This window comes from Drosophila elegans, unplaced genomic scaffold (genome assembly GCF_018152505.1).
Source record: "Drosophila elegans isolate 14027-0461.03 unplaced genomic scaffold, ASM1815250v1 contig_149, whole genome shotgun sequence".
In the NCBI taxonomy this organism is placed as follows: Eukaryota; Metazoa; Arthropoda; class Insecta; order Diptera; family Drosophilidae; genus Drosophila; species Drosophila elegans.
The window spans coordinates 5,578,596-5,606,487 of record NW_024545513.1 but is presented as its reverse complement, the minus strand read 5'-3'; the positions used below and the strand labels follow the sequence as shown (position 1 = coordinate 5,606,487).

Genomic DNA, 27,892 nt, shown 5'->3' with positions numbered 1-27,892 from the left:
AATAACCTACTAAGGCGATTAAAACTAAAATTCAAATAGAGTATAACACTTAGCTAGGGGTACACTTTTTAGCAATGCTGAGCAAAAAACTCCAACTAATGTCAGTGGCTCTGGCTTTACTTTCACCAGTCACCAGTCTCTTGACATTTGCCGACTCACGTTAGTTTCAGTTTTCGAGAGTTTCCTCCTCGCCTTTTTCCAATGAAAAAAGAAAAAACGCTAATTAACACAGCCAACCGCAATTGCAACTTCCTTCTGGCTAAGTGCACGTATGCTCCAGTATGCCACCCCACCGCCCAATATAGTATACCACCCACCACCCACCACCCACCGCCCCAGCAAGTCACGTGTGACAGCAAGGGTCGTTCGGTGACAAAGGGCAACTAATTTAGTTTAATGGGCGTCGTGCGCGACTTTGTTGCCCACAGCCGCAGAATTTCTTGCGGCCAACACTTGCCTCCAGGGGCGGCGAAAAGGGGGGCGTGGAAAAGGGGTGCGGTGGGTAGGGGAGGGGGTGAAAGGGGTCAGGGGTCAGGGGTCGGGAGTAGATTGGTAGGTGGTTGGGCGGCTGGGAAATCCTTACGCACTCTCATTAAGCATTTTTAGTCGAGCTTAGCGAGCCGTTTGTTTGCACTGTCAACTCTACAACTCTGGAAAACTGCACTTGGAGAAAATTGAAACGTTTTAAAGCAACATAACAATAAAAGACTTGTTCAATTAAAACTGTAACTGAAAAATCGAGTATATGTACTTATTGTTTACAATTTTAGTAGGGACTTTTTATCAAATAATAAATAAATAATAAATAAATAATAAATTGTCCAGACTTTTGTAAAATAGTTATGGCAAATGGATATTTTGAATGTTTATCTCTACATACTATACTTACTGTAGAAATTTGGACCACACTTAATTACTATTTATAATCACAAAAAAATTGTAAAGTTTATTCCAGCAAGTATTAATTATTCTGGAATCGAAACCGATTTGTGGCAGTGTAGCACTGCCGACAACTCCGAGGCGACTTGCCATAAATTAACACACATGACTGGCGGTGGTGGTGGTGGTGCAAGTGGTGCCAGCGGTGAAACATTTTCATTTCACTCTTGTTTGTTTGATTTTTGGCTTTTTGCAGCTAGCTGACAGTTGGTCCTTCCGACCTGGGCAAATTAAAAATGTTTTCTGCCCCGCTCCCCATATTTGTCTTTCGACTTTGATGTCCAACTCCCGAACTCCCAATTCGCAATGCATCGCTTTCCTTCTTTTTCAATACATTTTTATTCAGTTTATTTTTTTTTTGCTTTCGTGTTTAACTTTGTGTGTGTTTTATGCTGCTTATTTGCCTTTATCATTTGCATTTTGTAAACAAAAAACATTTGTTCGTTTCGCGCGTAATTGGCGAAACTAATAAAATACCCACAGCTAATAAATATAGCAAAAGAGCGGAGTAATGTTTACTTTTTCTGGGATTTCTTAGATGAAATACGCTCGCTTATCAAAATATAATGCTTAGGGCTATGAAAAAAAATGCATGTATAATATATATATCTATGTATATATCTAGGGCTAGGTCTATATTTTAAATATGCGTGTGTATCTTTAGTTAGGCTACAACTAGGATAATTAGACCGTTATACACTTAGAAGTACACTTAGCACAATTGAACTGACGAATTGAATACGTTAACGCTCTTCTTTTTTTGTTTGCTTTTTGTTTTTTGTATTTTTTCCATGGGCGATTTGAGATGTATGGGCGTGTCATAAGTTAAGGCGACTGTCAAGATCTAGCTTCTATATTTATTTAACCGTACAACGCACTATCGAAATCTTAGGTCTAGCCTAGTGTTACGGGCGAGAGAAGATAATGCTACATGATTCAGTTGAAGAAGAAGTTGAATTTGGGGGGCGGTGCCGATCTGAATCTGAAGGGTCCTCCAACCCCCTACTTAAATACTATCAGGTACTTTGGCATTTCGTTCGCTTACTCGCTAGCTAACCATTCAACTGAATGTCTTTATGCTTGTATATAGATTCATTAACATTTAGCATATACTATATCCGTGTATACATAATTGAATTCTTTTGTTTTCTTTTCTAGATTTTTTTTTCGGGGGAGTTTTTCGGGGTGACTTTGTTATGGGGGAAGAAAAAGTTGGGGTATAGAAAATAAAGATGTGCTGTTAAGGATTCTAATATAACGTATGTGAAGTTTAAAAAGGTATTTCATTTTTTAAATTACTCAAGGAAGGAATGGAAAGAACTTGCAAAGAAAAGGATAAAATAGCAAAATATATATAAGTATATAGAAAAATTGTCTACTAGATGGATAGATTTCTAAAGAAGGAGAATAAATTAAGATATAGTTAAAGTTATAGAAAAAATACGAAATATATTAAATCTGAGAACAAGTTCAAAACAGTTCTCACACGCTAGCAGCCCCCCGAAAACCGAATTTTGTAACTGGAGGTTAAATCACCAATCAGTTAACCATTACATTAAGGCGATTTCTCAACAAGCGGTAAAACTCTCTAATCTTCCTAATTGTTTTTCTTTTTTTTTTTTTTTTTTTTTTTGTTCTGTAAATGCTTAACACTCATTCTTTGAAGCTTAGTCTCTCTAGATCAAACTGGGCATTAGCCTACGATATAAGATCCTTAAGTTTAGAACACAAAAACGTCAAAAAAAAAAGTTCTAGATCTAAGGACTAAAGAAATGATGAATCCGATTATGTCTATATAATCGGATGTGTGTGTGTGAGCTAAGTGCCTAAACCTAAGCAATTCGAATTTTTGGTAGCTAAAAAAAACGCACCACCAGCACAGTGATGCCCCCCTAAAGCAGCCGCCGGGGCCTCGTTTTCCGCGTGAGATCAGTCTTAGCGTGGCTCAATGTGGGTCATTACTGCTTGGTGGTTGTGGTTGTGGTTGTGATTGTGGCTGTGGCACCCTCTTAAACAGCGGTGGGTGGTGGCAGCAGCGAGGAGTTGGAGGACCGCAGATACGGATTGCCGTAGATGGCGCTGTAGCGCGGATCCACGCTCAAGGCCATCGAGCTGGGCACCACCACGTGGGTGGTGGCGCTAGTGGCGGCGTTGCCGTTGCCACTGGCGTTCACTGTGCTCTGGTTGCTGCAGCTGCCGTTGGGCGACGAGCTGACCACCGAGGCGGTGGTCGACTGCAGGCTGGGCAGCCCGTTGTCCTGCCGGATCTCCCGCGATCCGATGATGCTGCCCGTCAGACTGCCGCCACTGCTGTTCGTGAGGAAGGTCATCGGCAGGGTCTGCGCATTGGAAGCCTGTTGGTGGTGGTGGTGGTGGCTCTGGTGGCTCTGGTGGCTCTGATGTCCCTGCTGCTGCTGTAACTGCAGCTGATTCTGGTGGTTGTTCTGCAGAATGGTCGAGCTGCCGTTCGATTTCGTCGAACAGGTGGTCAGATACTGCGGCGGTGGACTGTAGTGCGTGCTGTAGTCGCCGTACGGCACATAGCCGCCCGAGATGTCCACCTTGAGGTCGCTGTAGTTCGAGGTTCGGTCGCCGGGCTCCAGTTTGCAGCTCACGCCGCCGTTCTTCGTGATCTGGTGCTCGCTGATCACGTCCGCAGGCGGCAGCTTGGTGCGCTTCTTGCACTTGATGTAGACCACCACCAGGATGGTCAGCACCAGCAGGAAGGCCACCACCGAAATGCCGCCCACAATCGTCATCAGCAGGGAAACGCTCTCTGCGGAGGACACAAGAAAGGCAAAGGAAGTGCGGCTTGAGTATGGTGAAAATTCAAAATTAATTTCCATATGAATTTACTAGTATAAACAACCAACCAAAGTATCGAAAATAGTTTGTAGCTTAACGTATTAAAAGTAAACTTACATTTTAATATGCAAAAAGGTTTAAGCAAAATAAAAAAAATATATAGATAATTATTTAGCTAAAAAATGTATTAAAATTCACCAAAATACAGGTTTTTAAAGCCCTATAAGCCATGTATAAACTACTAAGCCCAATAAACTAATAATTTGGGGAAGTACTCACTCTTGGCCTGCAGCTGAATCTCGGCCACGTCGTTGCCGTAGTCGTTGACCACCGTACAGTTGTACTTGCCGTAGTGGTAGGCCTGGCTGTCGCGGATGATGAGGGTGCTCTTGACGCCACCGGGCACCGCGTCCACTAGGATGGAGTAGTCGTGGCCGGACTCGGAGCTGATCTCCTGGCCGTTGAAGGTCCAGGAGACGTGGCGGGCACGAGGCACACTGCTGGCGAAGCACTCGATGCGGGCTGTGTCGCCCACGAGGCCGTACTGCGTCCGCTGCGACCCGATCGCCGGCGATCCCTTCAGGTAGACATAGGCGTCGGCGGATATCTCGGCATAGCCGGGCACATTCGCCTTGCAGTAGTACCGCCCGGCCGTCTCGTTGCTCACGCTGAACGTGAGGTTGGTGCTGGTGCCCACCACGCGGTCGCTGGGGTGTTGGATCCACACGATCTCCGGCTGCGGATTGCTGTCCACCTCGCAGCTGAGGGACACCACGCTGCCCACGTCCGCCTCCATCGACTGCGGTCGCTGCCGGAAGCTGGGCGCATCTGCAATCAAAGTGGGGGCATTGAAATAAATTAACTCAAACAATGCAGTAAATAAATATTAATGCAACAGAAATCACTGTGGTTTTGAAATAAGCTTTACCACGCCGCCTAAGAGTATGCAATGGTATATTCAAAAATCTAAAAATCCGTTGGACTTATTTCAAAAAACGAAAGTAATATTTCTACTGCATACATTTCGGACACCTTATAAAGTGATTTCAACAAACAAGTGATTTTTATTGCAGCCCCCCTATAAAATAGGTAAGATTTTGCCAGTATTCTAGTGCTCATCAAAATGCAATCTAAAATTAAATATAAAATATTAACCTGAATTGATAAAATCTTCAAAAAGTATGTAACAAGATACTACAATAAAAAAAAAAAATATGATTCTACATACAACCATGAAATATAAATATCGTTAAGTTAAATATTGAATGTCAAATAGTATTGGCAATTTACTGCATTTAATTTCCAATTAATTAACAGCTTCTGACCAAAAGCTTTAAAAACAGAAAATACCAATGCGTACATCGAAACGAAACCCATTACTAGGCAAATAACTACACATTAGTTAGATATGAAGAGCAAAATTCACGTTTGTCTATGATTATTATTCCACAAAAAAACAGCATAAAACAAATTCTGCCTATGGAAAAATACATTTACACCATATATTAAATATTTCTCTCTTTTCTATTTTATTATGGTGATTTTCCATTGCATTGCAACAACCAAAAGGCAATTTTAATTTGAATATTTGTCTATCACATTTTTTGATATTAACAATGATTTGTAAATACATTGAGTTTGCAACGAGATGCCATTTCATTATTTTTCATTATTTTTATAAAATCAAATAAATTGTTTGACAGATTGCTGTCTAATTTTTGTTGGTGAATATATATATTTTTTTTTTGAACTACTTACAGCTTATATCGAGGGTTTCGCTGTCCTCACTCTTGCCCACGGAATTCTGCACCTCGCACTTGACAATCGCGTCGTGGAACTTGCGGGTCACATTGCGAATCACCTGGAGAAAGAGGGAAGAGGGGGAGAGAGGGTCGATCCATGAGTTCCAGTTGCAGTTAATTGTGGGAACGTTAGGCCTTTCCGGTGGCGATCTAACTGGTTCCAATAATTGCCAACATTATACAACAGCAGCAGAGGCAGCATTTTAATCGCAATAGTTGCTCTAATTATGCGCCAGCCTGCCAACTGGAATGTCGACCAGTTTTTCCAGGAGGAAATCTCTGGGGAAAATCGAGCAAACTAGGAGTAGGAGCGCCACTTACCATCTCTGTCTTTTGGCCGCCAATGATCGGTTCGTCGTTGATGAACCAGCGGTACCGGACATCGCTGGGATTCGCATCTGCCCGGCACTCCAGACGCACCTGCGAGTGCTCCACAATCCGGGCGCCGGCGAAATGACCACCACTTGCTCCACCGCCTGCACCACCAACTGCACCACCAGCCGATCCAGATGCGCCTGCACCACCGGGTAGCGATCCCATCACATTCACTTTAACCTTGGGCGCGTATTTTACCTGCAAATGGAGGTGAAATAATGGGAATGTTTAACTAAAGTTTCCACTCAACTTACATCTAAAGTTTGAAATTAAAAAAATGTCTACAAAATTTATAAATAAATATAAAATAAATTATTGCATTTATTTTCCTTTTAATTTCTTAGAGCTACTCAGATGTAAAATTGTATACTTAATGTTACATTCTAATTTATTGTCATTTAAAATAGTCAATTTCCCATTCTGGCAGTACAATTTAATGATTTTATTTCTCTCCCTTTTAAATGCCTAGATATGGTTAAATAAAAATCAATTTGAAATCTGCTGAATAATCAGGATAAATTACACAAATTTGACACCACATAACATAATTTGAATGGCATTAAAAATGTGGAAATTACTATACTTGCAACCACATTCATGGGCATTTGTTGGCCTAAAACTACGCAAGTTGTATTGATGTGCCATGTCCTGGCATGCTCCAAGTTGGCCCTCATTCAGCTCAATCAGATGCGAATCCCGGCACTCCTTGGCCCGACATCTTCGTCAGGGATTTGTCAGCGCCATGGACATGTGACCCCCCCGAAAAACCAGGCCAATGACAAGTGGGCTGAGGTCGGTGTTGGCTCTTTGTTGGCTCCTCACTTTCGCACCCTTCCCGACGAAATGAGGGACTCGCAGGAGCCTGGAGCTTGGATCTGGGAGCTGGGAGCTGGGAGCTTGGAGCTTGGAGAACCCATGATGGGTGCCTTTATGTCCGGGCATGAATTAGCCCGTCAGTGTCGTGCCATGTCCGGCACAAAAGCCCATTCAAAAAATACTATCCCCCGGCTTGGAGCTGTCCTCGGAAAGAAGGGGACTTCCGCAGCGCCTCGCATCACGTAAAACTGATAGCAGGCTCTCTCCTTTGCCCCGTTCATACCATAGATAAGGCTTGCGGCAGTTCATTGCACTCAAAAAAATAACTATTTAGCCAAAATAGGCTTAGAAAACTATTAATTGAAAATATTGACTGAATATAAACATAAAACTCATGAACAACTATCAGAAATAAGTCATAAATATACTTTGAAAAAGTTTCCAAAATATTAGCCACCCTTTATATTACTTCTTTGCCTAAATCAAATTTTTGCTAAGCATCAAAATAAAAAAAAAATTTAAATTTAAAATGACATAATAATATCTAAAAAAATATATATGTTCTACTTTTTCAAGAATATTACATTCTAAACTAAGATAGGCAGTCCCACAAACTGTTGATTTATTTAATTAATTGTTTATGCTCAAAATAAATTATAAAATTCGTACACACTTTAGCAAAAAATTAGTGGAATTCGAGGTTGTTATTTAAAATTAGTAACCAAGATTAACAAGCTCTATAATAGACTGTCCCAAAAATGTTCTAAGATTTTTAGACACTCCAGTAAAGGTACGATTTAATTATAAATTAGTAACTTAGTTTGAACTAAACAACTTTCAAGAATATTCTCTAAAATCGATGATATCCCAGCAAAAACTAAGAGGACTGGCCAAATTTAATTATAAATTAGGTGTGAAATTTTACAGTGTGGGGGCTCATGCAAAACCTGCAATGACCTGTCAGCAGGACGACCATCGGGGGGTCAGCTGCTGGTTTTTTTGGTTCCTGGGTTTTTGCGTTCTCTGCGTTTTCTGGTTTCCTGGCCGCAGGACTACTCACCTCGACACGTATTTTCGCCGAGCGATAGGTGCGGTCCGCCGTATTCTGCGCCTGGCAGGTGAAGTTCGTGTTGTGGTGCTCCTTTTTGGGGGTCAGTCGCAGGACGGACTTGGCCGTAAAGCGCCGCAGATCGGGCAGCGGTATCACCGTGTACTCAATGTTATCCGTGAGTACGTTGCCCAGGCCATCAATCCAGGTAATCTGCGGGTGGGGGTGGAAAAAATGCAGATTGTGGTTCATTGTTGCTTCGATAAGCTGCCCAATAAGGGTCAGGAATAAGTCATTTTTGAACAGTTTTCTAAATAATACGTAAATATGTATGTGATCATAATTTCTGTGACAATTATGCAAGCCAAAATAAAGGAAGTTCATGATGGCCAAATATTTAGAAGAGAATAATAGAATCTGATATTATATTGATTATCAACGGACCTTTAATATTATAAGGCTGAAATGATTCCACACCCAGTCTTAAATTTGTCTCAAAAACATATGAGAAAGTTAAAGTAACTCAAGAAATAAAACATAAATAAAACCATAAAGTGAAATATAAAAAGTACAAGTAAAAAAAAATAAAAAAATAGAAAACAAGAAAATAAATAGATTAAATATTTCAATAATTGTTTGCATATAAGTCTAGCATTTACTTTTTCAATAGTAAAATATGGCAGAAATGCAAAAGCAGTAAGTGGCTATGTGTTTGTTAAAAAATCGAATTAAATATATGGAGTAAGCTCGCAGAAATATACTTGTTTAATAGAGAGGTGAAAAGTAAAGACCACTCACCTCAGCAGCGGGTTTTCCGCCCACCGAAACGCATTCGATCTCCACCTTGCGGTCCTCGGTGGCGAAGATGACGTCGCCCTGCGTGATCTTGGGCGACTCGGGCGGCACCAGGACGGTCAGTCCGGCGAAGGTGGACCGGATGGCGGGCTGGGCCTCGGGACCGGGACTCACTTGGCACTGGTAGCGGGCGTCGTCGTCCAGCATCACCGGGTAGATGTCCAGCGAGTAGTCGCCCTCCTCGTCGCTGCCCACCATCGCGTACCGCTCGAAGCCGCTCAGGTCCCGCGAGGTGCCCAGTCCGAAGTCGTCCTTGGTCCATTGCAGCGTGCCCTGCTTGTTGACCACGCGGCAGGGCAGCGTCACCCGGGCCCCCACCACCGCCGTCTGGTCCTGCGGCTCCATGGCGAACCGCTGGTTCTGGTAGCTCGTGTACGGCGAGCTCCTGACCACGCCCACTCGCAGCCCCATCCCCGCGATCGTGGCCAGCAGCAGCAGCTGCATCGTGTCCAGCATGGTGCTGCAAGATAGATGAAATACCCAAGTTAATGCACATCCAAACACCACAATCAAAGCCTTAAGATAAATAAGCTTTAGCCTTAGAGTGTTACTTTGATACCTATGTACATATTTATTTTGAACAAATATCTGCCACAACTTTACATTTTGTTATATGTTTTTCTTAAGCTGTATTCTTGAAATTCTGTTTTTCTAGTTTGAAAATACTTCCCGAAGCGCTTGTCAAACCGGAAACCTCTATTAAAGTCCTTCAATTAGCTGCGATTCGGATGCAACAAAAGGCTAAGGGGAAACCGGATCGGATTTTGGAGTTTTGGGTTTTTGGATTTCTGGGGAAGCCTTGAGCAGGCGCCAACATAATGGAGACCCCAAACAAAATTGTCTTTTCTTCTTGCGCACACATGTATCTATTTGTTTATTTGCTGTGCTTTTTATGCGCTTTGTTTTGCTTTGTTGCGTTTTTTGGTTTGTTTTTTTTTTTTTATCTCGTTTCGCGTTTTATTGAACAAATGTTTCGTGGGACTGAGGGGTGGGGGGGCTACAATTGCCTCAGGGTCTTATTACTTATTATTGTTCGTTTATTGTTCGCTGTTGGCGCGCTTGTTTTTTTTTTTTGTTTTTTTTATATATTTGTTTGTGCTGTACTCGTACCCATTTTTATGTTCATTCGCATTTTATTCGGTTTTATTCATGTTTTCCAAGTGCAGACAGCCGTACGTGAGCCCCAAAAACGAATTACATTCAAATTAGTCAAAGCAGGGAGCTTGGGTGGCGCACAGTGGTGCAGGGTGGTGCACGGGTGGTGCACAGATAGCCACCGCAGAAAACGGCTTAAGCCGCGGGCCAGTGCCGGAGTTTATGACAAAGGGCGCCCATAAACGGGCAAAATGTGCAAAAATCTTGCAAAAATATTCCACAAAGTGCCAGGCCAAATATGTAAAGCACAAGTCTTAAAAACTGAAAAAAGTGAGCATATAAAGATATGCAAGACAAAGAAAAAACAGATAAACACGACTTTGTAATAGAATAGGTAACTAGTAAAAAAGATTCCTAGTAAATTGGTTTTAAAAGCTAAAATATAAAAAAATAATAAATTAAGTTTCCCATTATATATTCATAAGATAGAAAAATAAAATTAAATGTCCCAAATATTCTCTGTTATATATCTAAATTTCCCTTTCAATTCCACTTCACCGCTGTATTAACTTGAATGATCTCCGATTCATAGAATCGAGCTAAAACCTCTTCATCACTTGAGCTAAATTCCTTCTGTTAACCACTTAATTCCAGCCACCAAGCCTCAATCCCCACTTTCAGCTCGAGTTGCGTTTGATGAGATTTGCCTAATAAATTGCAGCTACAATATATGAAGCACAATCTCGACTCTAAGCACTAAACTACACTCTCCCTTTCCACTTTTCCACTTTTCCGCTTTTCCACCTTTGTTTCCCAGCAGCACTTTTCAAGTTCGACGTACAGGTGCCGTCTGACTTGGAATTTTCTCACGCATTTTTCCCAGTAGTTGGGTAACTATTTTACTATTTCTGTATATTCTCTGTGGGGTTTAGGGTTTCTTCTATTTTTGTTTCCATTTTTCTTTTTTTGTTGGTCGGTTTGCTTCCGTCTGTCTAATTTCGTTTTCTTGTAGTTCGTCGCTATTATTTGTTTTTATTGCATTTATACGGAAATTGGCGTCTCAAATTAAACGAAATTATAACAGAAAATGAAATAGTAGAAGAGAGAAGAAATCCATAAGAAAAAATAACCCAAAAAAGATGCAAACGGAGGCAAAAGATTAGCGGGCTTCCGTTCAAACGAAAAAAAAAAAGAAAAGACAAAACGGAAGGGTTAGAAATCCGAGGGGCGGGGCCTCGAAAATTACTCAAAATTAGAGCTGTACCCGAAAAAAATTTAAAATCCGAAATCCAAAATTCACTGGAGGCTGTGGGAGAAACTCCAAACGATGAAAATCTCGAAATCATCACCGACTTCCCAGTTGAAGATGGTAATAGTGCGTTTGCTAAGCCAATTAAAACCGATTTTAGACACGCTCGCAGGGAGTTTTTTGCTTTTTTTTGAGGCCCTGCCTTTTATGGGCGATAAAGATTCGGTTTCATCTGTTTTCGGATTTCGATTTTTGGGAGAAAAGCGAGGAAAAAGAGTGTTGATGGCCTGCGTATCGATGGTGGAAATTGACTTTATTGCCCTGCAAGAATTTATGGGAAAACCTGATCTTGCAGCGGAGAATTTACTGCAGGATGGCTGCGGACTATTGATTAATTTTATATAGTTTTTTTTATGTATATAAATATTTTTAATTAGTAAAAGTAACGAGGGAATTGACCTATTTACCTTATTTGTTTTTGAAAATAATGGATTTAAATTAAGAAACAAACTCTTCACAAAGTAATGGATATAAAATATTAAGATAATTGCTTTCGTTCTTAAGATATTCTTCACAATTTTCTAGACCATCTGGGACTTTTTTTTTTTGTCTGCTGCTTTGATCATGTTTTCCTCTTGAAATTCCTTAACTTTTTGGCTTTTTAATTTGTTTTCTCCGTTTCGCTGTCAGTGTCTCAATATCCAGGGCATGTCATACACGAAAACTGCTCCGAGTCTCCGCCCGGAAAAGTGTGGGTGGTTCAGGGGGTGATGGTTGGCCAACAATACAAATCACTCCACTCATTGGCCAAGTACGAGACTTAACAGTAGCAGCTGCCATCTGAGTGGAAAGTGCCTGGGCATCTTATTCTCTTTCGCCTCGGAACACTAAAGCTCAAGTGATGTGCCATTACCCCTCTGACCCTGTAGCCCCCTCTAAACCCACCCACCTGCCGAAAAACTTTTGCAAGAGAAAGAAGCAAGGCGAGTGTTCAATATAAATTTTTCAAAGTTATTTGTACCAGGTGGGCCTTTCTTTATTGATTTATGAGAGCCACTTCGACGTGCTTAGAAGGTGCAGCCGTAGAAACTTCAGGGGCGTCGGAAGAAAAAGGGGGAGCGGCCAGGTGGCAATGGGCACACAAAAGGGGGAGGGGCAGCGGGCAGATAAACCGTAAATGACAAAAGTCTCGAAGGAAGCCGCACATCCGCTGCAGCTTGCATCTAATAACCGAAGCGAACTGGCGATAATAATGCGATCGTGGAAACTGGTTTACGTTTTTACACTGGCCGGCAAGAAAAAGAAATAAAACCAATTAGAGCAGCCAGGGATGCTTAAGTTGGTTATATATTGAAATCAATTTGTATTTATATATATTAAAAATAAATATATTGAAGTTTAAGAAAACTAAAAGTACTAAAAATTAAAAACTCCTATTTCTTACAAATTTATGTAAAGAAAAAGGTAGTTATTATATTAATTTTTATAAAAATGTTTAATTTGTGATTAATTAATGCTTGATATATATCCGAGAAAAAAGATTTATCTAACACAGTCTTGTTTCATGGAATATAAAACAAAGTAAACTCGATTAACTTGTTTTTTATTTTGTAGCATACAATTTCTTTCTTAAATATCGTTAATTATAGTTTAAGGTTTCTCCTTTGAATATTTAGCCATGACTTTAATGCTTGTTATTCCGACTTGCATTCATTTATTTATATTATTTGGAGCATCCAAGGAGCCTTTTACATGTATCTATATGTGGCTCAGATTACTGTTGTGTCTTTAATATTTTTGCAAATCAGTTAACCCTTTTTTTCTCGCTCTGGGCTGACAACTTGATCCCGGGCGTCGTCTTAGCACCTGTTCCCCCGATTCCAGTTGCAACTTGCAACTATAAATATCACAACAGATGCTTGGGCTGTGGCATTAAAGGATGCTGGATGGTGGATGCTGGATGCTGGATAAGTGCAGCTGCATCTTGTGGTCAGTTGAGGTGATGGCCAGGGGCGTCGGCTAAAAGGGGGGGGGCAGGGGCCCGAAAGGCAAAAGCAGCTGCAGAAAGGAAGCCCGATGGCCGGGGAAGTTGCTGCCAATTTCCAACTGGCAACTGGCAACTTGCAACTTGCAACTTGCAACTGCCGACTAACTGACAAAACAGGCAACCATCTCCCATATAGTGTGCAATATCGATTGGATTGGATTGGATTGGATCGGATCGGAATGGAGGGTTGAACGGCGGCAGAGGGAGTCGAGATTTATGTGTGATAAGCGTCGCCTGAAAATAATTACTGTATCTCTCTGCCGCCGGAGAGCTGCGAATATTGAAAACTGGAGCGGAAAGCGTTCGCAGCGGAAATGTTTTTCTTGCCATCGGAGTTTTCTGTTTGCCAGTGATTGGCGATTGGCAGCGTGGGGTTAAGAGCGCCCAGTGGGGGGTTAAGTCCCAGATTGTGGCCGGAATTATCTTCACCAATGGTGTGGCAATCTGCTTTTGTCTGGATGCCGACCGAATAAGACGATTTTCGATGATCCGCTTTTTTAAATGGAAAAAAAATCAGTTTAAAAAGCTTCACCATAGATATTTTATGATATGATGCCAAACTTGTTATGTACAAGAAACTTCAATTTCATATATATTTGATTGTCTTGAAATATTATTTTTTTTCGATTAAAAGTCCAGTTTAATTCATTTCCTTACTGTTCAAAAATATTGCCATGAAAGAGGTACAGTGTTGTAAAGCTTATATAAATAAAATAATTAGTGCGACTTTAATTTAATAAGATATCATTGTTGTTGGATACAAATCAAAACCAATGGCACATAAAGAAAACAGTATGTGTCTTCGGAAGCAACTTTATTCGCTGTTAAATAAGTGAATATGTGGCACACATCCTTTGGCTTTCTGTTTGGCTGAGTAAGCTGTCCCAGCAGCCTGCAAGTTTCCCAAAACAAACCGAAAACTCAACTTTAACTGTCAGTTAAAGTGTCGACTGTACTTGAGGACGCCTCCATCTGTCTCTGTCGCACCTCTGAAGCCCCCTCTCTTTCGCACACACATGCAAGTGCCCTTAGGGACCGGTTAACCCTTCACCAACAACAAAAAAAATAAATACAAGGAAGGAAAAAAGGAAAGCTCGTCCAAAGGAAGGCTACTTAAAGGACTTTTGCTGACAAAACGGAAAAGGCAACAAGCGGAAGGGAAAAAGGACTAAGATCGGGAATCGGGGAAATCGGGGGATAGGGGGAACCGGAAAAGGCATAAAGGATATTGGTCGAGGTCCAGGGTTCAGCAAAGATTAGGACAATTAAAAAAGGGAATGCTTAACAATTAAAATCAATTTGTGCGTATGTCTGTGTGGGTCCCTCCCCATTCTCCAGTTCTCCATTTACCCCTTTCGCCCACTGCTTTCTCCTCGCTTTTCTGTTGACAATTTGTTTGCTCGAACAAATCAACTAAAAGGCAGCGGCTAAGTGGCAAAAGGAGAAGTCCGGGGGGAAAGTCAAAGTCAAAGGATGACGACTGGCCGGGATTCAATTGACCCTCTCTTTTTCCACCCATCCGCCATCTCTGATTACGAGACAAATGTGTGTCCTGGGGCCGGGCTAAATCTGGAGCACCAGGATCTGGATCTAGATGTGGATCCGGGGTCCCCATTCCAAAGTCAATAAAAGGAAAACGGGAAAAAAAATAAACTTAAATCGCCTATTAATGGGCCACACACCAGAAGTTTTTGGCCAGAGTCAGCACAACTTAACGGAACAGTGAACACAAGCTAAAAAGGTCAGCGCTCATCCTTAAAAGGGGACACTGATAATTATCAATAGGGGTTTGAGTCGGTAAGTGACTTAGCAGAAAAAGGCAGCCACTGTTCAATATTTTAAATAGACAGTGTTACAAAGTTTAGCAATTGAAAAACAAAGACAGTGTTGAAAAGCGAAACAAATATGATACTCCATTCAGTACTAGTTAATAGTACAACTTGTTATAATGTATAAACTTAAAAAAAAGATTAATCACATATTTAAAATGAATTACAACTGTGATACTTATATGGCTTTAACAATAAAAGTAGTGTTGAAATTGTGATCGACCAGTGTTGTCCAGCCATTAATCATACACAAAAACCAAACAAGAAGTAAGGCCAACAATGTTTAAAACTAAGATCAACAAGCCCGAAACGAAACTTGAAGCCAGATCAGATTTCATAACACTAATCGAATGAACCCGAGACTCCGTCTTGCCTTAATATAATTACCAACTGCAGCTCACCCAGAAGAACGAGTTAAGTTATTCATCAATTCTTCAAGCTCCGCGGGGATAATATCTGGCGAAGGGGGTGAAAAACTTGTTAGCCGTGTATAATTAAAGCATCTCGGTTCGATCGGACTCTCATTAGCATAATTCTAACATAATTCCTGACATGGTCAGGCATAAAATTATGAAACGAACTCGCAGCAGCCGAAACTCCAAATAAAATCATCAGAAAGATATATATACACAAGACATATGCGATACATAGTATATACAGAAAGGAGATGGGCTTGGGGAATGGAGCAGAGCGAATGAAAGTTGCTTGGCCACATCGAAGCAGAATTTCAATCAGTAAATTGAACACCTGAACTTAACTGATTTCGTGGTTGCTTTTTGTTGTTGGTTTTTTTTTTATGCTCTTTTGTGTGTGTGGTTATATTATTTCGATTTTTTTTCTTTATTTTCGGCTGACTGGAAAGGGGAGAAGCTGCGAAGAAGCAAAACAAGTTGAAGTCGAGCAGCAGGAAATTAAGCCAGGCCAAGAAAAGACACTGCAACAATGACAAGCCGAGGGGAGCCAGCTGGCTTCGATTTGGGTTTAGTCGGGGCTTTCGGTTTTCGACTTGGTTTTGGGTTCCCCAGCGGCCGCAGCAGCTTCTCCACTTTACGTTTAGCATTTTTTTCAAATTCATGTTTATGGTTTTGTATTACAAGCGATCGCAGTCAGCCAGTCAGCCAGCCAGCCGGCCAGCCAGTCAAGATTTGTATAACTTTAAGCCTTATTAACATATTTTATGCTCCATTCGAGTTCCATTCCATTCCAAGTCCAAGTTCGCCCACACACCGACATTTTTCTTCATTTCGTTTTATTTCTCCCCGTTTTCGTGTGGGCCGCCACTTTGACATAGATCGATCCAATCCAATCCGATCCGAACCCTCAAATAAAACAAAAAATATAAGAAATAACGAAAACCCACCAGAGAAGCCCATGCGATGCGATTGGCAAAGATTGAAAATGAGTGATTTCGAAAGCGGCACTTGACCAGAAAGTATTTGAATAGACTTTAGATGGTAAGCATGGATATTTCTTAAGCGACTAAAAGTAGAGATTTTCAGCAACTCTTGGTTTATAATTGAATGAAAATTCGGTTCGGAAAACCTGAGGGAACTTGAGTTAGTCTGGTTTGGTTTATGATCCCATAGTCAGGCCTTCGGAGATCTTTGGGGCTTTAATATTACATTTTAAGAAGAATTAAAGCGTTGTGTTATTTATCATATCATTTTAGCTGGTGTCCAAGCTGTATACCAAGTTTTATAATAGACTCTATAATAGCACTGACCGAGTTCCTTGAGGCTTTTATAGGAATGCCTATAGCAATTTGTGTATATATTCAATTTGTATTTGCCAACTAAGTCATATACCAAATTTCACACACAAACCCAGGCAGCAACTTCAGTTCCTTGAGGCCACTTTCTAAAGCCCAGTGACAACTGCAACTATCTTCACGCAATTGTAAGTGTACCAAACTAACTAAACACCATACCACGTTTCATTGAACAAACTCCACTGCAAGGCGAGTTCCCATAGGCAATGTTTTCATTTCAAATTATCATCCACAACGACAATTGGCTGACCAAGAAAATACAAAAAATAAAAAAAAAAAAGAATCGGTAAAACCCTCACCTGACAGCTGTCACTGTTTCAGGGGTACCTGTCCCCTCCGAAAGCCGAAAACCGAAAACCGAAAACCTAAAACCGAGCCCAAAAAATAAACAATCTCCGCCCGGCTACCTCATCTCGGGCTTATTCTTTTGTCCGGCCGTCAGTATGCCCCATTTCCTTCTCCCCATGCAGCTAATTGAGTTATATCCCCACCACATGACACTGCAACGTGCAGCGTGCAGGGCCCGAATGGGGAAATGGGTAAAAAGAACGTGGAAGAAATAAAGCGGCAAGCGATGGAGAGACGAAACCTATTTTAATTCGTCCCAAAAAACCCAGGGAGACTGAGACTCCACACAAATACGAATCAATTCAATAAATAAGAGCGGGACCTGGACCTTTCCCATACAGGTTATCCCCCTTCTGCCACGAAACCTCTTAACAAACGTGTTAGAAAAGAGCAGTGGAGGTGCAGAGATACAGATACAGTATATACAGATGCAGATCCAGATCCAGAGATACTGGCACATTTGCCGATATACCGATTCGACCCACTCGGGGATGTCAGTTTTTCTTTCGCTGGCTTTTCCATTTGATTGCCTTGTGGTTGAACGCTACTCGGGTTGGTGGGTGGGTGGTATATCTATCTATCTATCTATCTATCTATCTATCTATATGTGTATGTACATATGGTGGTTGCACCACACTGCGACAACAAAAGATACAACGAGAACAACGAACAACGGCAACGACAACGGCAACGATAACGACAACTTCAACTGGCAACACCTTCGGTCGCTTGCGTCTAACTAAATCCGATTATAACTAATTATCATGGACGCCGAAGCCGAATCCAAAAACGAATACGAATACGAATACGAATAGGAACCTGAACCCGAGACGGTAAATAGCAAATAGCAAATAGATAAAATGAAATGAAGGGGGTTACGAGGGGCCAGGGTTGCCACACTATTTTGCGGGCTTGGCGTGGGCCATTCTTTTTGTATCTGTATCTCTCAGTGCTCATTGTATTTCTTGGCTTAACTTTATTATTCTCCTCTTTTTGAGGTTGCGACTTGAGTTGGGTTTTTGTTATGGCCATTGTGTAATGTCAGTCATGTGTCCATATCAAAGTTGTTTAAACTTGTAGGTACATATATATGATTAAGCAAGGGAATCTTTAAAGCAGCACTCAATCGAAAAAATTACTGAAACTGCTATCAAAGTATATATTTTAAATATGTTATTATAAAAGTTGCAGTGTTTTCTTTCACTCATTTCACTCACCTTAAACACCTTTTTAATGAAAGAGAACACAAGTCTCGAGTGTCACTTTCTCACTTTTCTTGGCCGCCCTCCTTTTTTGTTTGTTTTCTGTTTGTCTTCGGGCCCTGAGATCTGCAAAAAGCGTGAAAAAAGGGAAAAGGGAAGGAAAAACATAAGTACGATTATTAATTCAATTCTTGCTCTTGTGCTGCTTCATTTGTTTGCCTCTGTACGTATTAATTGTGGCTGCTAATGTTTCTGTTGGCCCTAATGCTGTTGTTCGTCTTCATCTTGGCCATAAACACGCACAGGCCGTGTTTGGCAGCGACGGGCTTCCGCATTCAATGCTCTTTTATAGGGCACAAAATGTTTATTAGACATTATGTGTGCCCGCAGCAGTTGTACCCCCTCTCTACGCCCCTGGCCGAAAAACTTGCAGGGAATCACGCATTTTTCGCATAACAAGTCAACAATCGACATTTTTATGCAACGTTTTGTGTGTGTTACTGCTCCTTTGGGCTGGGCCATAGTCCTTTTCTACTTAATTTTCTATTATGATCTTTGGTAATTGTTGCAATGAAAATTTATGGCTGGGAAATATTTGCACAGGGGATAGTTCTCGAATAACTTTTAGAGAAGAACTCTAACTAAATTAATAAACCTCATGTGCACTATCCATATTAGATCAATAATTGAGTTAACTGTTTTGTATTATACAATTTTGGGCTGTAAATTTCAAGAATGAACATATATTAGACCAAGGACTATTTTCGACTGGCATGCAAGAATCCAAACAAATTGAAAAATTGATGCCTGCATTAGGGGCATTTGCAAGCCCTTTCCTCTATGTCGCAGAGCTGTAAATGTAACCACAGATAACTCCCTTCCCCAAAAGCCAACCCCCTTTTCGGCCCCCCTTCCATGACATTTTTACCCCCTTTTTTAGTTTGATAAAGCGACGGACATGATTCATGGAGGGTTCCGTTGGCTATGCTCTCGATTATATCCTTGCATGCCTAAGGTTTTTTTGGAAGGGGGAAGGGGAAGGGGCAGGGGGGCAGCGAAACCCCCTTTTTCAGGGGCGGAGGTACACAAACACAGACAGAACATGCAATACAATACAAATAAATACACAAAAATGAAAAAGTACAAAACGTGTGTGGCACGAAAGCCGAATCAGGCGATTGTCTCTGTGTTTTTTTATATTTCCTTTTTATTTTTGATGGGGTGTGGGGGAGGGGTGGATTTTCGGGCGGGTGGTGTCCTGGCTTTGAACGCACTTCAGGACGCAGACAGGACAGCTGGAACGGAGCTGAATGTGGCAACAAGCGTTAAGTGGTTGCCTGTTTGTCGCTCGTGTACTTGGAAATGTTTTACAAATTCAGCAGCGTGGATAAAAAATGGAAATAAATAAAGGGAATATCGAGAAATCCAGCTGTGGGCTGGGTGGGATGGGTTGGATAGGTGGCATGGGTGTTCGGGGTTTGTAGGGGGATTGTATGGGGGAAACCACCCTGTCAGCTGTTTCTCATAGACCAAAGTCAGCTGCTAATCCTCGGCGGGGGTGTCCTGCCAGATGACGATGACTCACATTGTGACGGGGTGACTGTGACTGCGATTCCTTGGTGGTTGTCCGAAAAAAACCCCAAAAAAAAAAAACAAGGAAGTAAAATCGAAACTTAAACTAGAGCAGCCGAGGGGATGGTTGCATAATGACTCATAGTCCCAGCCAAATGAATTATTTATTAGAACTTTCCGTTATAGTATCATTTTAACCCACACTGCTGAGCAAACGCAACATTATGTTCAGAATTTATGTTTTAGTGTCAAAAGTTCGAGAAAATCCAGAGAGAAATGGATATTTTCTATTGATTTTTGGGCTTTTATTTAAAATAATAGTGGATTTATTTAAAATTAAACGTGCATTTCTTTTTATTGCCCTTAATTTTAACTCTTTAAAAATGTTTTCCTAATTTTTTAAACCGAACATATTTCCTCCAACTTTTCTCACTCCCTTCAAAATTTTTAGGCTTTTCCCCTTGCTTTATATTGTTAATTTCAACCATTTTAATTGTTATTCAAAGCGGCTTGGCATATTCCTGACTGGATTTTCCCAAGACCTCGGCTGGAGGACGCTTCCATCCCGCTGACCATCCCGCTATCATCGCCCCGGAATTTTCATCTCGTAGACCGCAAGTGTTTCACATGCTAGTTTCCAAGCATAGTACAAGCATACAGCCCCCACCTCAGAGCGTTTGTCCAAAGTTTTGTGGGCTTATCTAAATGCCATTTTATTCCGGCTGCTTCTTGGCTTGTTCTTGTTTATCTTGCAGATACATCTCTGCTAGGCTGGGAACATTCTGCGGTCAGGAGTTGTCAGTTGATAAAAATACCCGGCCACAGTCGGCGATAGCCCGAAATCCACTTTGGCTAAATGTAAATATTAAATTTGCGCATAAAAATATTACGGCAAGGAGAACGCAGGGCGTGGAACGCTGAAGGTTGGGCAGATAGAGATAGCCAGCCAGCCGGGGCCAGCAGCTAAAGTGAATTCACAAAGGAAAACGGAGAGCCATAAAAAGCTGACTGCGGCAGGACTATGAAGTGCCAGTGGAGGCTAAGGTCCTGGACTCGAATTCTCAATTGACGCGCCACGTCCTCGATGGCAAAAAAGATACATATATCCAGATACGGATTGCAGGAACGAAGAACGGGGAACGGGAAAGAGGAGACTCCACGGACGACTCCATAATAATTTTATGCGCTTCCAAAAAACTTCCGTTCAGTCATTGCGTTGTGTTTCCGCCCAGAAGTCGGAGACGAAGACATCGCACATGGTTACTTCTTTTTTCGATTGAGATGACATCGTGACTGGGGCACGAAAGTCAAGAAATATCAATATCATCTTTTAATTAGTTTTTTTTTTTGGAAATGCAACATAGCTAACATCGCAGGGCGATGCTTAAGAATTCGCGGCCCGTTTAAACTTGAATTAAGTGTTTGAACAAAGGTAGAGTTTAAGAATTCGCCAATTGGTCTTACTAAGTTTAAACTGTTCTGAAAGATGCTTAAAAATTTGCAATTTGTTTGAATGCAAAAAGAGAGTTGATTAAGATTAATTCAGCATTTTTAAGAATATAAATTTCAAGATCACCATCATCACGCTGTCATCTCTAGATATTTTTCACGTTGTTGGCCAAATTGCCATAGAAATTTCGTAGGTTCCCGAGCGCTTCTTGTATTTTTTTGCGACTGCCTCGCTTTTCCTTTATGTTTCCCGTTTGCCGGCTGTCTTGCTTGATTTTTCCCCTTCCGCGGAGTGCTTATTCGTTGGCTGGTTCTTTTTTAGCTGGTTCTCTGAGTGCTGGCTGAATGAATGAGCCGGCGAGCGAATGAATGAATGAATGAATGTTCAACTGTCACTTCCGTCAGACGGGCCAAGCGGAGTCAGGCCAAGAAAAGGAAACCAGCACCACCACCACCCACACGTGGGGTGAAAGTGGGTGAAAGGGGGTGGTTTTGGGGGGGGGAACGACAACGCGTCAACATTGTTGGGGAAAATGCGGGGGCCAAGCGAGTAATGACATATTCAAACGCAGCGCGAACTTGACGACGCCCCAAAGGAGTGAAGATGTTCTACACCAAGAAGACGCTTAGCGGAGGGAAAAGCGGGGGGAAAACCATGGGGGAAATGTGCACAAGAAGCGTTGCCAGACATTCTGACAAAGCTGGCGACAAGGACGTACACTTGTAATAACACGAAAAGGATATTGTAAAACATTTTCATAAGTTCTCTCAATTTCTGAGCGCTTTTTTCTTCCAGCTCGCGTCGCGTTCAATTGCTGATGAAAATGGTCCTTGGAGGGTGTAAATCTGGGGACTTGCCAAGGAACCAAAGAAAGTACGGCGGATTAAGTTAATTAGTGCTAAGGATAATTTCGAATCTGAAGCTAATGAGTTTTTTATACATATTTATTTTAACTTAGTAACTTTACATTGAAGAAGCGCAATGACATACAATACTATTTAACAAAGAATGATATAATTTAGCTAATTCATCAAATCATGTTTTGTGAATTATAATTTGCCTGCACAATCACTATATTTATCTTGAACACTTTTGTGTTAAGTTTTCACTCCAAATACAATTTAATTAGAGCAGAAAAAAATTCATCCCGCCATTTCAGACACTTTTGTTCATCTAAGCATCGCCCAGCTTCCGCTTTAGATTCTTTATTCTTTACCCCCTGGAAATTCCCCCTTTTTTTGGGCCATCTGGCATGCATTTTTCGACTCCGTCTACTTATTTCAACTATTGTCCGACAATAAGGAAATTTTATGCCCATTTGAGTTCGGTCCTTGGCTATTTTCCCCACACCCTGCAAATCACCCTCTTTCGTTTTTGGACTAATTTGATGTTTGTCCCCATTTGAGATACGAATTTCTTGGGTCTTTTCTTCTGGGCTGTCTGCCAACCACCGAAAAGTCAAGGGAATGAAATCACACATGGCCGCCCGTATTCCAATTTAACCCCCAATCTGGAGGGGGGGCTTCCAAATGCCCCTGCAATTTTTTCCACCCCCCTTTCTGCTTCTTCAAGGCGACGGCACACTTCAGTTTCCCTGGCTTTCCACTCTGGATCCAACTTTTCCCATCAATGACTATTAATTGGCATTCTCGATGGGTGGAAGGGGGCTGGGTAACCATGGGCGGGGGTGGACCAACCCCCTTAGCCCCCCACCCTCCTGCATGCTTCACTTGCATTAAGGCGGCGCCATTAAAGCTCATCAAAAATGCAGGCCAAAGTGGCGCACTTTAAAAATGCCGCCTCTCATAGATTTTCATTTTCCATTTCCATTTTGCCCCCCTCCCCCCCTCCACGAAAGTAGAGTGCTATGTTTTTGGGGTCAGAACACCCCATCAGAGACCTCCACTTCCCACTCCCCACCCCCCACCATTCCCTTCTAATGATGATGGCTTGACAAATATTTATTGCTTAAGCATTTGAGTGCAAATATTTTAATTAGTCTGGCGACAAGACAACAGATCTGTAGATGGAAATATAGATGGAAATGGAGCTGAATTCTGAATACCGAGCACTGAATGCCGGATTCTGGGCCCGTTCTCAACGCTGATGAGGCTTAATGAACTGCAAAGCGGCTCTCAATTGTCTTCAATTAACCAAATTAACCAAGGGATAAATTGTTTGCCTTTCAATGCCCTCGGCTGCTTTTCTTTTCTTAAACGAGATGAGAAATTAGCTGGCAGAGACAGAGATGCAGATGCAAATCCCAAGCAATAAATATTTTGCTTATTTCTAAAATAGCAAATTTGTTATTCGATAGCGTACCAACTGTATTTGACACAACAATTAAAGCTTATAAGGTATGTGTATTTAAAATTAAATTATATATTTTTGTCGAATTTACAATAATTGTAGGAAATTCTGTTTTCTGACTTTGTGTTATATATTTTACAGAACTTATTCTTAGGAATTTCAAACAAAATAGACAACCATTTTGGGGTGGGGGGGAAAGATTCTCCTGTTCATTTTGAAGTAGAGTTCGCTGTTAATGAGCTCTATTAAATGCCCAATATAAATAGCTCAAAATCTCATTAAACGGAAAACTTTCCTTAACCCACTGAGGCCGGGGCCGGAACGAAGGGGCACAAAAGATGAGTGAAGCAGTCAAATCAGTGGAAACGATACGGCAGAAACTGTCAAAAAGCCTGACAGCTCCGCTCTCAAGGTGAAACCGGTGGGCCGGCGGGGGTTAAAGGGTGCTGGGCGGGGGGTTAGGGCGGGTTAAGGGGGTGCCGAACATAATTTGTGGCATGCAAAGAACTAACAAAGCGACAGGCAGGGAAAAAACAACAAAAAAATAATGCAAAATCGCAGGGCGAAATTGAAAAGGAAAAATAAGTTTCGACATGCTGACGAGGACGCGTCAAAACGATCCAACAAATGCGGCCTCGCCAATCGATAGCACAGCAAAAAAATGCAACAACAAAAGTACGGGAAAAATGAGGCAACAACAACTTGCGACATGAGCATGTTGCACTTCCTGCCACGCCCACCCCCATCGCCCCTGAACGCCCCTTTTTGCAGCCCTGCGCCAAAACCCCAGCCCCGTTCACCATTTCCCTGTCGATTGTTTCAGACGTTTTTAGCAATTTGCAATGCCAGCAAATTGGGCCAAATTATAAAATCAAAAAACGGCACACACACACACACTCTCAAACACACAGAGCGTAAATAGTCGGGATTTTTTAAAAGGTATCATTATGAGGCCCTAAAATATTTACATTAATATATTGACTATCGTTTTAAAAGATTTAACCATTGAAATAAATCTTTTCAAATTTCGATATTTCTTTTTAAAGACGAAAAAGAAGAATTCCTAGCAGCTTAATTTCAAGATAAGTAATAAGACGCATTATTATTATTTTCTGTGTATTCATACCACACATATGGAGCAAGAGGAAACAGCAGCATAAGTAAAAGGTTAGCTTGGCACAGAAGTAGCTGCTGAAGATTGAAACTTTGCTTGCTTTTTTAATGACAAGGGACAGGTGCGTGTGCCTGAAGATACACATACACATACACATATGCATCTGTATCTGTGTGCGTGTGCCTGTGCGTGAGTATCTGTGAGCGATGCGTGACTGTATTGGTGCAGCTTCTGGGCCTGCAGCTTCTTCAACTCGCATCTGTGTCTTTAACACCGAAGCTGCCAGCTACATTTTCTCGATTCACAGCTGAAGGCACAGTATTTCGGTTACACAGAGAAAAAATATCCTAAGGAAATAAAATATTTTGTTTCAGGCCAAGCTAATGAACATACGAATTTTTAAAGAAGTGAATAGAAAATGAATTAAACATAAAGTTTTTAAACTATACAAAATATCAAAAACCATTTCATTCAAATAAATTAAAAAATGATCATGAAATATAAAACTTTTTTGATTTTAATTGCATATAACTTAGATAAAAGCTCGAGGTTGAATTTCGAATTTATTTAGAAATGATTTAATTTAATTGCGACGTTTTGCAAACGCTTAGCATATCTTATTAACTTAGCTTTGAATATTTAATTTATTTATAGATCCAGATAAAATATATAATCTTATTTATATGTGTGTCTGCTTAAACTTTTTGTGATTCTTAAACTTTTTGAGTTAAAAGGAATACCTCTTTATATGATTTACAAAATACTATTGTTTCAGTGCAGCAAATCTTGTTTTTCTTCACGCATACATTAAATGTTTTTATTTTTTTTTTTTTCAATTTTAAACTCAAATACTCAAGGAATGCTAATCGTTCTCTTGTTTATTACTTTTTGTGTCTTCAACTTTTTTGTTTGAAAGTAATCATAAATCATGCAAAACCAAGGAGAGACAAAGATCGAATCAGTTAAGCAGAGCACTTTTTTTCTGAAGATGCCCTCGGTTGAAATGGTCAGAAAAAGTTAATTAGATGGCCAAGGTCTGGAAAAGAAGATCTATTATTGGAAAGGGAAAAGTAAAGATCCAGTTCGTTGGGTTTTAAAGTTTTAGGACTACGATCCGCTTGTATATATGTATATATATATAAACAAAAAACAATTAAAAAAAACGCCGTAAACATGCTTTAATCATTACCTTAATTAACTGATTTTATTTAATTCAATTCAAGACATTTTAATTTTAAACTACATCGAAGAACCTTTAGTCATATTTTCATCTCAAAAATCGTTCAAAATTTTGTTGTATTGTTGTCCTAGTTTGAGCAGTCATTTTTGGTAATTATAAAATGAAATGATTATAGCTACAGAAGACCGATATCACATTTTCTACGTTTGCCTTGATTGCAACTTCAAAACACATATTTTCCCTGACCAAAACACAAACCAACGAAAACACTTGTAACCAAAATGTCAAAGTGGCCAAAAGCTCAACTTTTGAGGGGCGGAGACTTTGGGCAGCTGTATTTTATAAACAAAATCAACCGAAAAGGTCAAACTGAGGGAGCAGCTGTTGCAGTTTGCACACAAAAAAAAGCCACCAAGTCAAAGCGGTTTTCTTTAGATTTAGTTTGTAGTTAATTTTATTTTTACTCACAGTTTATGTTATTTTTTATCTCGGGGTCCTTAGTCCTATATATTGTGTATATATTTTGAACTGCTTTTGAACAATCACAGGCACTAATCCATAATCGTTGTGTGACAATTTTCAGCTTGTTTGGTTTTTTTTTTTGGGCCTTGTTTTTATTTATTTATTTTAGCCTTGTTTAATCCATGTTTAGCACTCACTTTTCCACTGGTAATCCACACCAAAATATACTTTTTTGGCTTGCGTTTTGCACCACAAAAAAAAAAAAATTGTATTTGAATAGATTTCGGTTTTGTTTATGTTTTATTGAGAGTCTGGTTTGCTTTATGCTCGGGCGAATTCGAATTCTCGTCTTCGGGTCTCGAGAAAGTATCTGTGGGATACTTGCAGTTCGGAGTTTCGGAGTTTCCGCCGCAACGAAGCGAACGGGACGAGCGAACGGAACGAAGTGCGAGCTCGATCCGAAAATGCGACTTCTTTGGCCACGCCGGCTGCCCTCGAACAAAACAAAGCGACGCAACGTGTTCGCTGCGGCTGCAAGCGCCGCGTTCGCGATTTAACAGCGCGCAACAGTGCCAACAGCGCGGTTCGATGCAACCTCTGTTATTCATTTCAAATTTTCTATATTTGAATTGACCAAAAACAATGGAAGAATTCTGTTCCTTTTCTCAAATTAAAATCTTCTTCTATTGCTAACTTGAAGAAATAGCAATTAAAAATGTATAGTAAATATAGCTCAAATTTAACGTTTTATTTGGGAATACAGAGTATACACATTTTAAAAAGTATAAGTTAATAGTTGAGTTACTCTGTTTCTGCCCCTTTAACTTTGACAGATTTTCTCTGTGTATTCTTATAACTTATTTTGAAAAATTTAAAAATAATTGAGTAACAAAAATAACAGATTATTCAATTTTATTTTGAACAAATTTGTAGCAGAGAAAACACATTTTTCCTTGAACTATAAGTATTAACTATTGTACGATAATTTTAGCCAACATTTTGTTCGGTGCAAGTAATTTTGGGGATATCCTCTTTTTTAGGGCCATCTGGATCACCTTAATTGCCCTCTGATTTGCTGTTAGCAGCGCCACCTTCCGCCGAAAGTGTGGACCACCAACTGTTGCCGGAGAAGATAAAAAAAAAATTAAATAAAAAAGCAAACCCTTTTAAAGCTGCAGATTGAGATAAAGACGGAGAATTGGCCGCCGAGAGGTCAATGCTGTCGGGACGGCAGCTGTTCTCCATTTCTTCTCCTCTTGGCACCCACAATTCTTCGCTTTTTGGTAGAAATCTGCAGTCTTTCTTCGGATTGTGGAATGCCGAAAGGGCTGCAAAGTGCGCCATATGGTCCACTTCGGCGTTTGGAGAGCAATTTGGGGAAAATTCTATGGCTTTGATTTGACAAAACTGTGGAAGTCTCATGGGAACCACACTGAACCGAAAAAGACACCACTTTCGAACCAAATAAATAATTGCAACAACAATTGATTTTAAGCTTGGAAATGTGTAATGTTTTAAGATATAGCTTTAATTTGTCATTTAAAGACTTTATGTATCCATTTAAGTGTGATTAAGTAAATTTTGCGCTGTGGGAGCCATTTACCGAATGCGACTTGTTAATCAATC

The 27,892-nt window shown here is 40.7% G+C and overlaps 1 protein-coding gene across 1 annotated transcript; it reads right to left on the bottom strand.

Moving 5' to 3' along the window:
* Positions 1 to 1,314: 1,314 nt before the first annotated feature.
* LOC108140986 (irregular chiasm C-roughest protein) lies at positions 1,315 to 26,711 on the bottom strand. Its single transcript, XM_017264063.2, has 8 exons — positions 26,273 to 26,711; positions 18,194 to 18,304; positions 8,584 to 9,100; positions 7,798 to 7,998; positions 5,868 to 6,119; positions 5,503 to 5,605; positions 4,024 to 4,572; positions 1,315 to 3,715 (listed from the first exon to the last, which is right to left on the bottom strand). The coding sequence occupies exons 3-8, from the start codon at positions 9,094 to 9,096 to the stop codon at positions 2,949 to 2,951; spliced, it is 2,385 nt and encodes a 794-aa protein (XP_017119552.1). The 5' UTR covers positions 9,097 to 9,100; positions 18,194 to 18,304; positions 26,273 to 26,711; the 3' UTR covers positions 1,315 to 2,948.
* Positions 26,712 to 27,892: the final 1,181 nt, after the last annotated feature.

Coding starts and splice junctions, on each gene's coding strand:
- LOC108140986 (XM_017264063.2), bottom strand. CDS start 9,096: ATGCTGGACACGATGCAGCTGCTGCTGCTGGCCACGATCGCGGGGATG. Junction 7,999..8,583: donor GCGGAAAACCCGCTGCTGAG/GTGAGTGGTCTT, acceptor CCCCACCCGCAG/ATTACCTGGATTGATGGCCT. Junction 3,716..4,023: donor GATTCAGCTGCAGGCCAAGA/GTGAGTACTTCC, acceptor TGTCCTCCGCAG/AGAGCGTTTCCCTGCTGATG.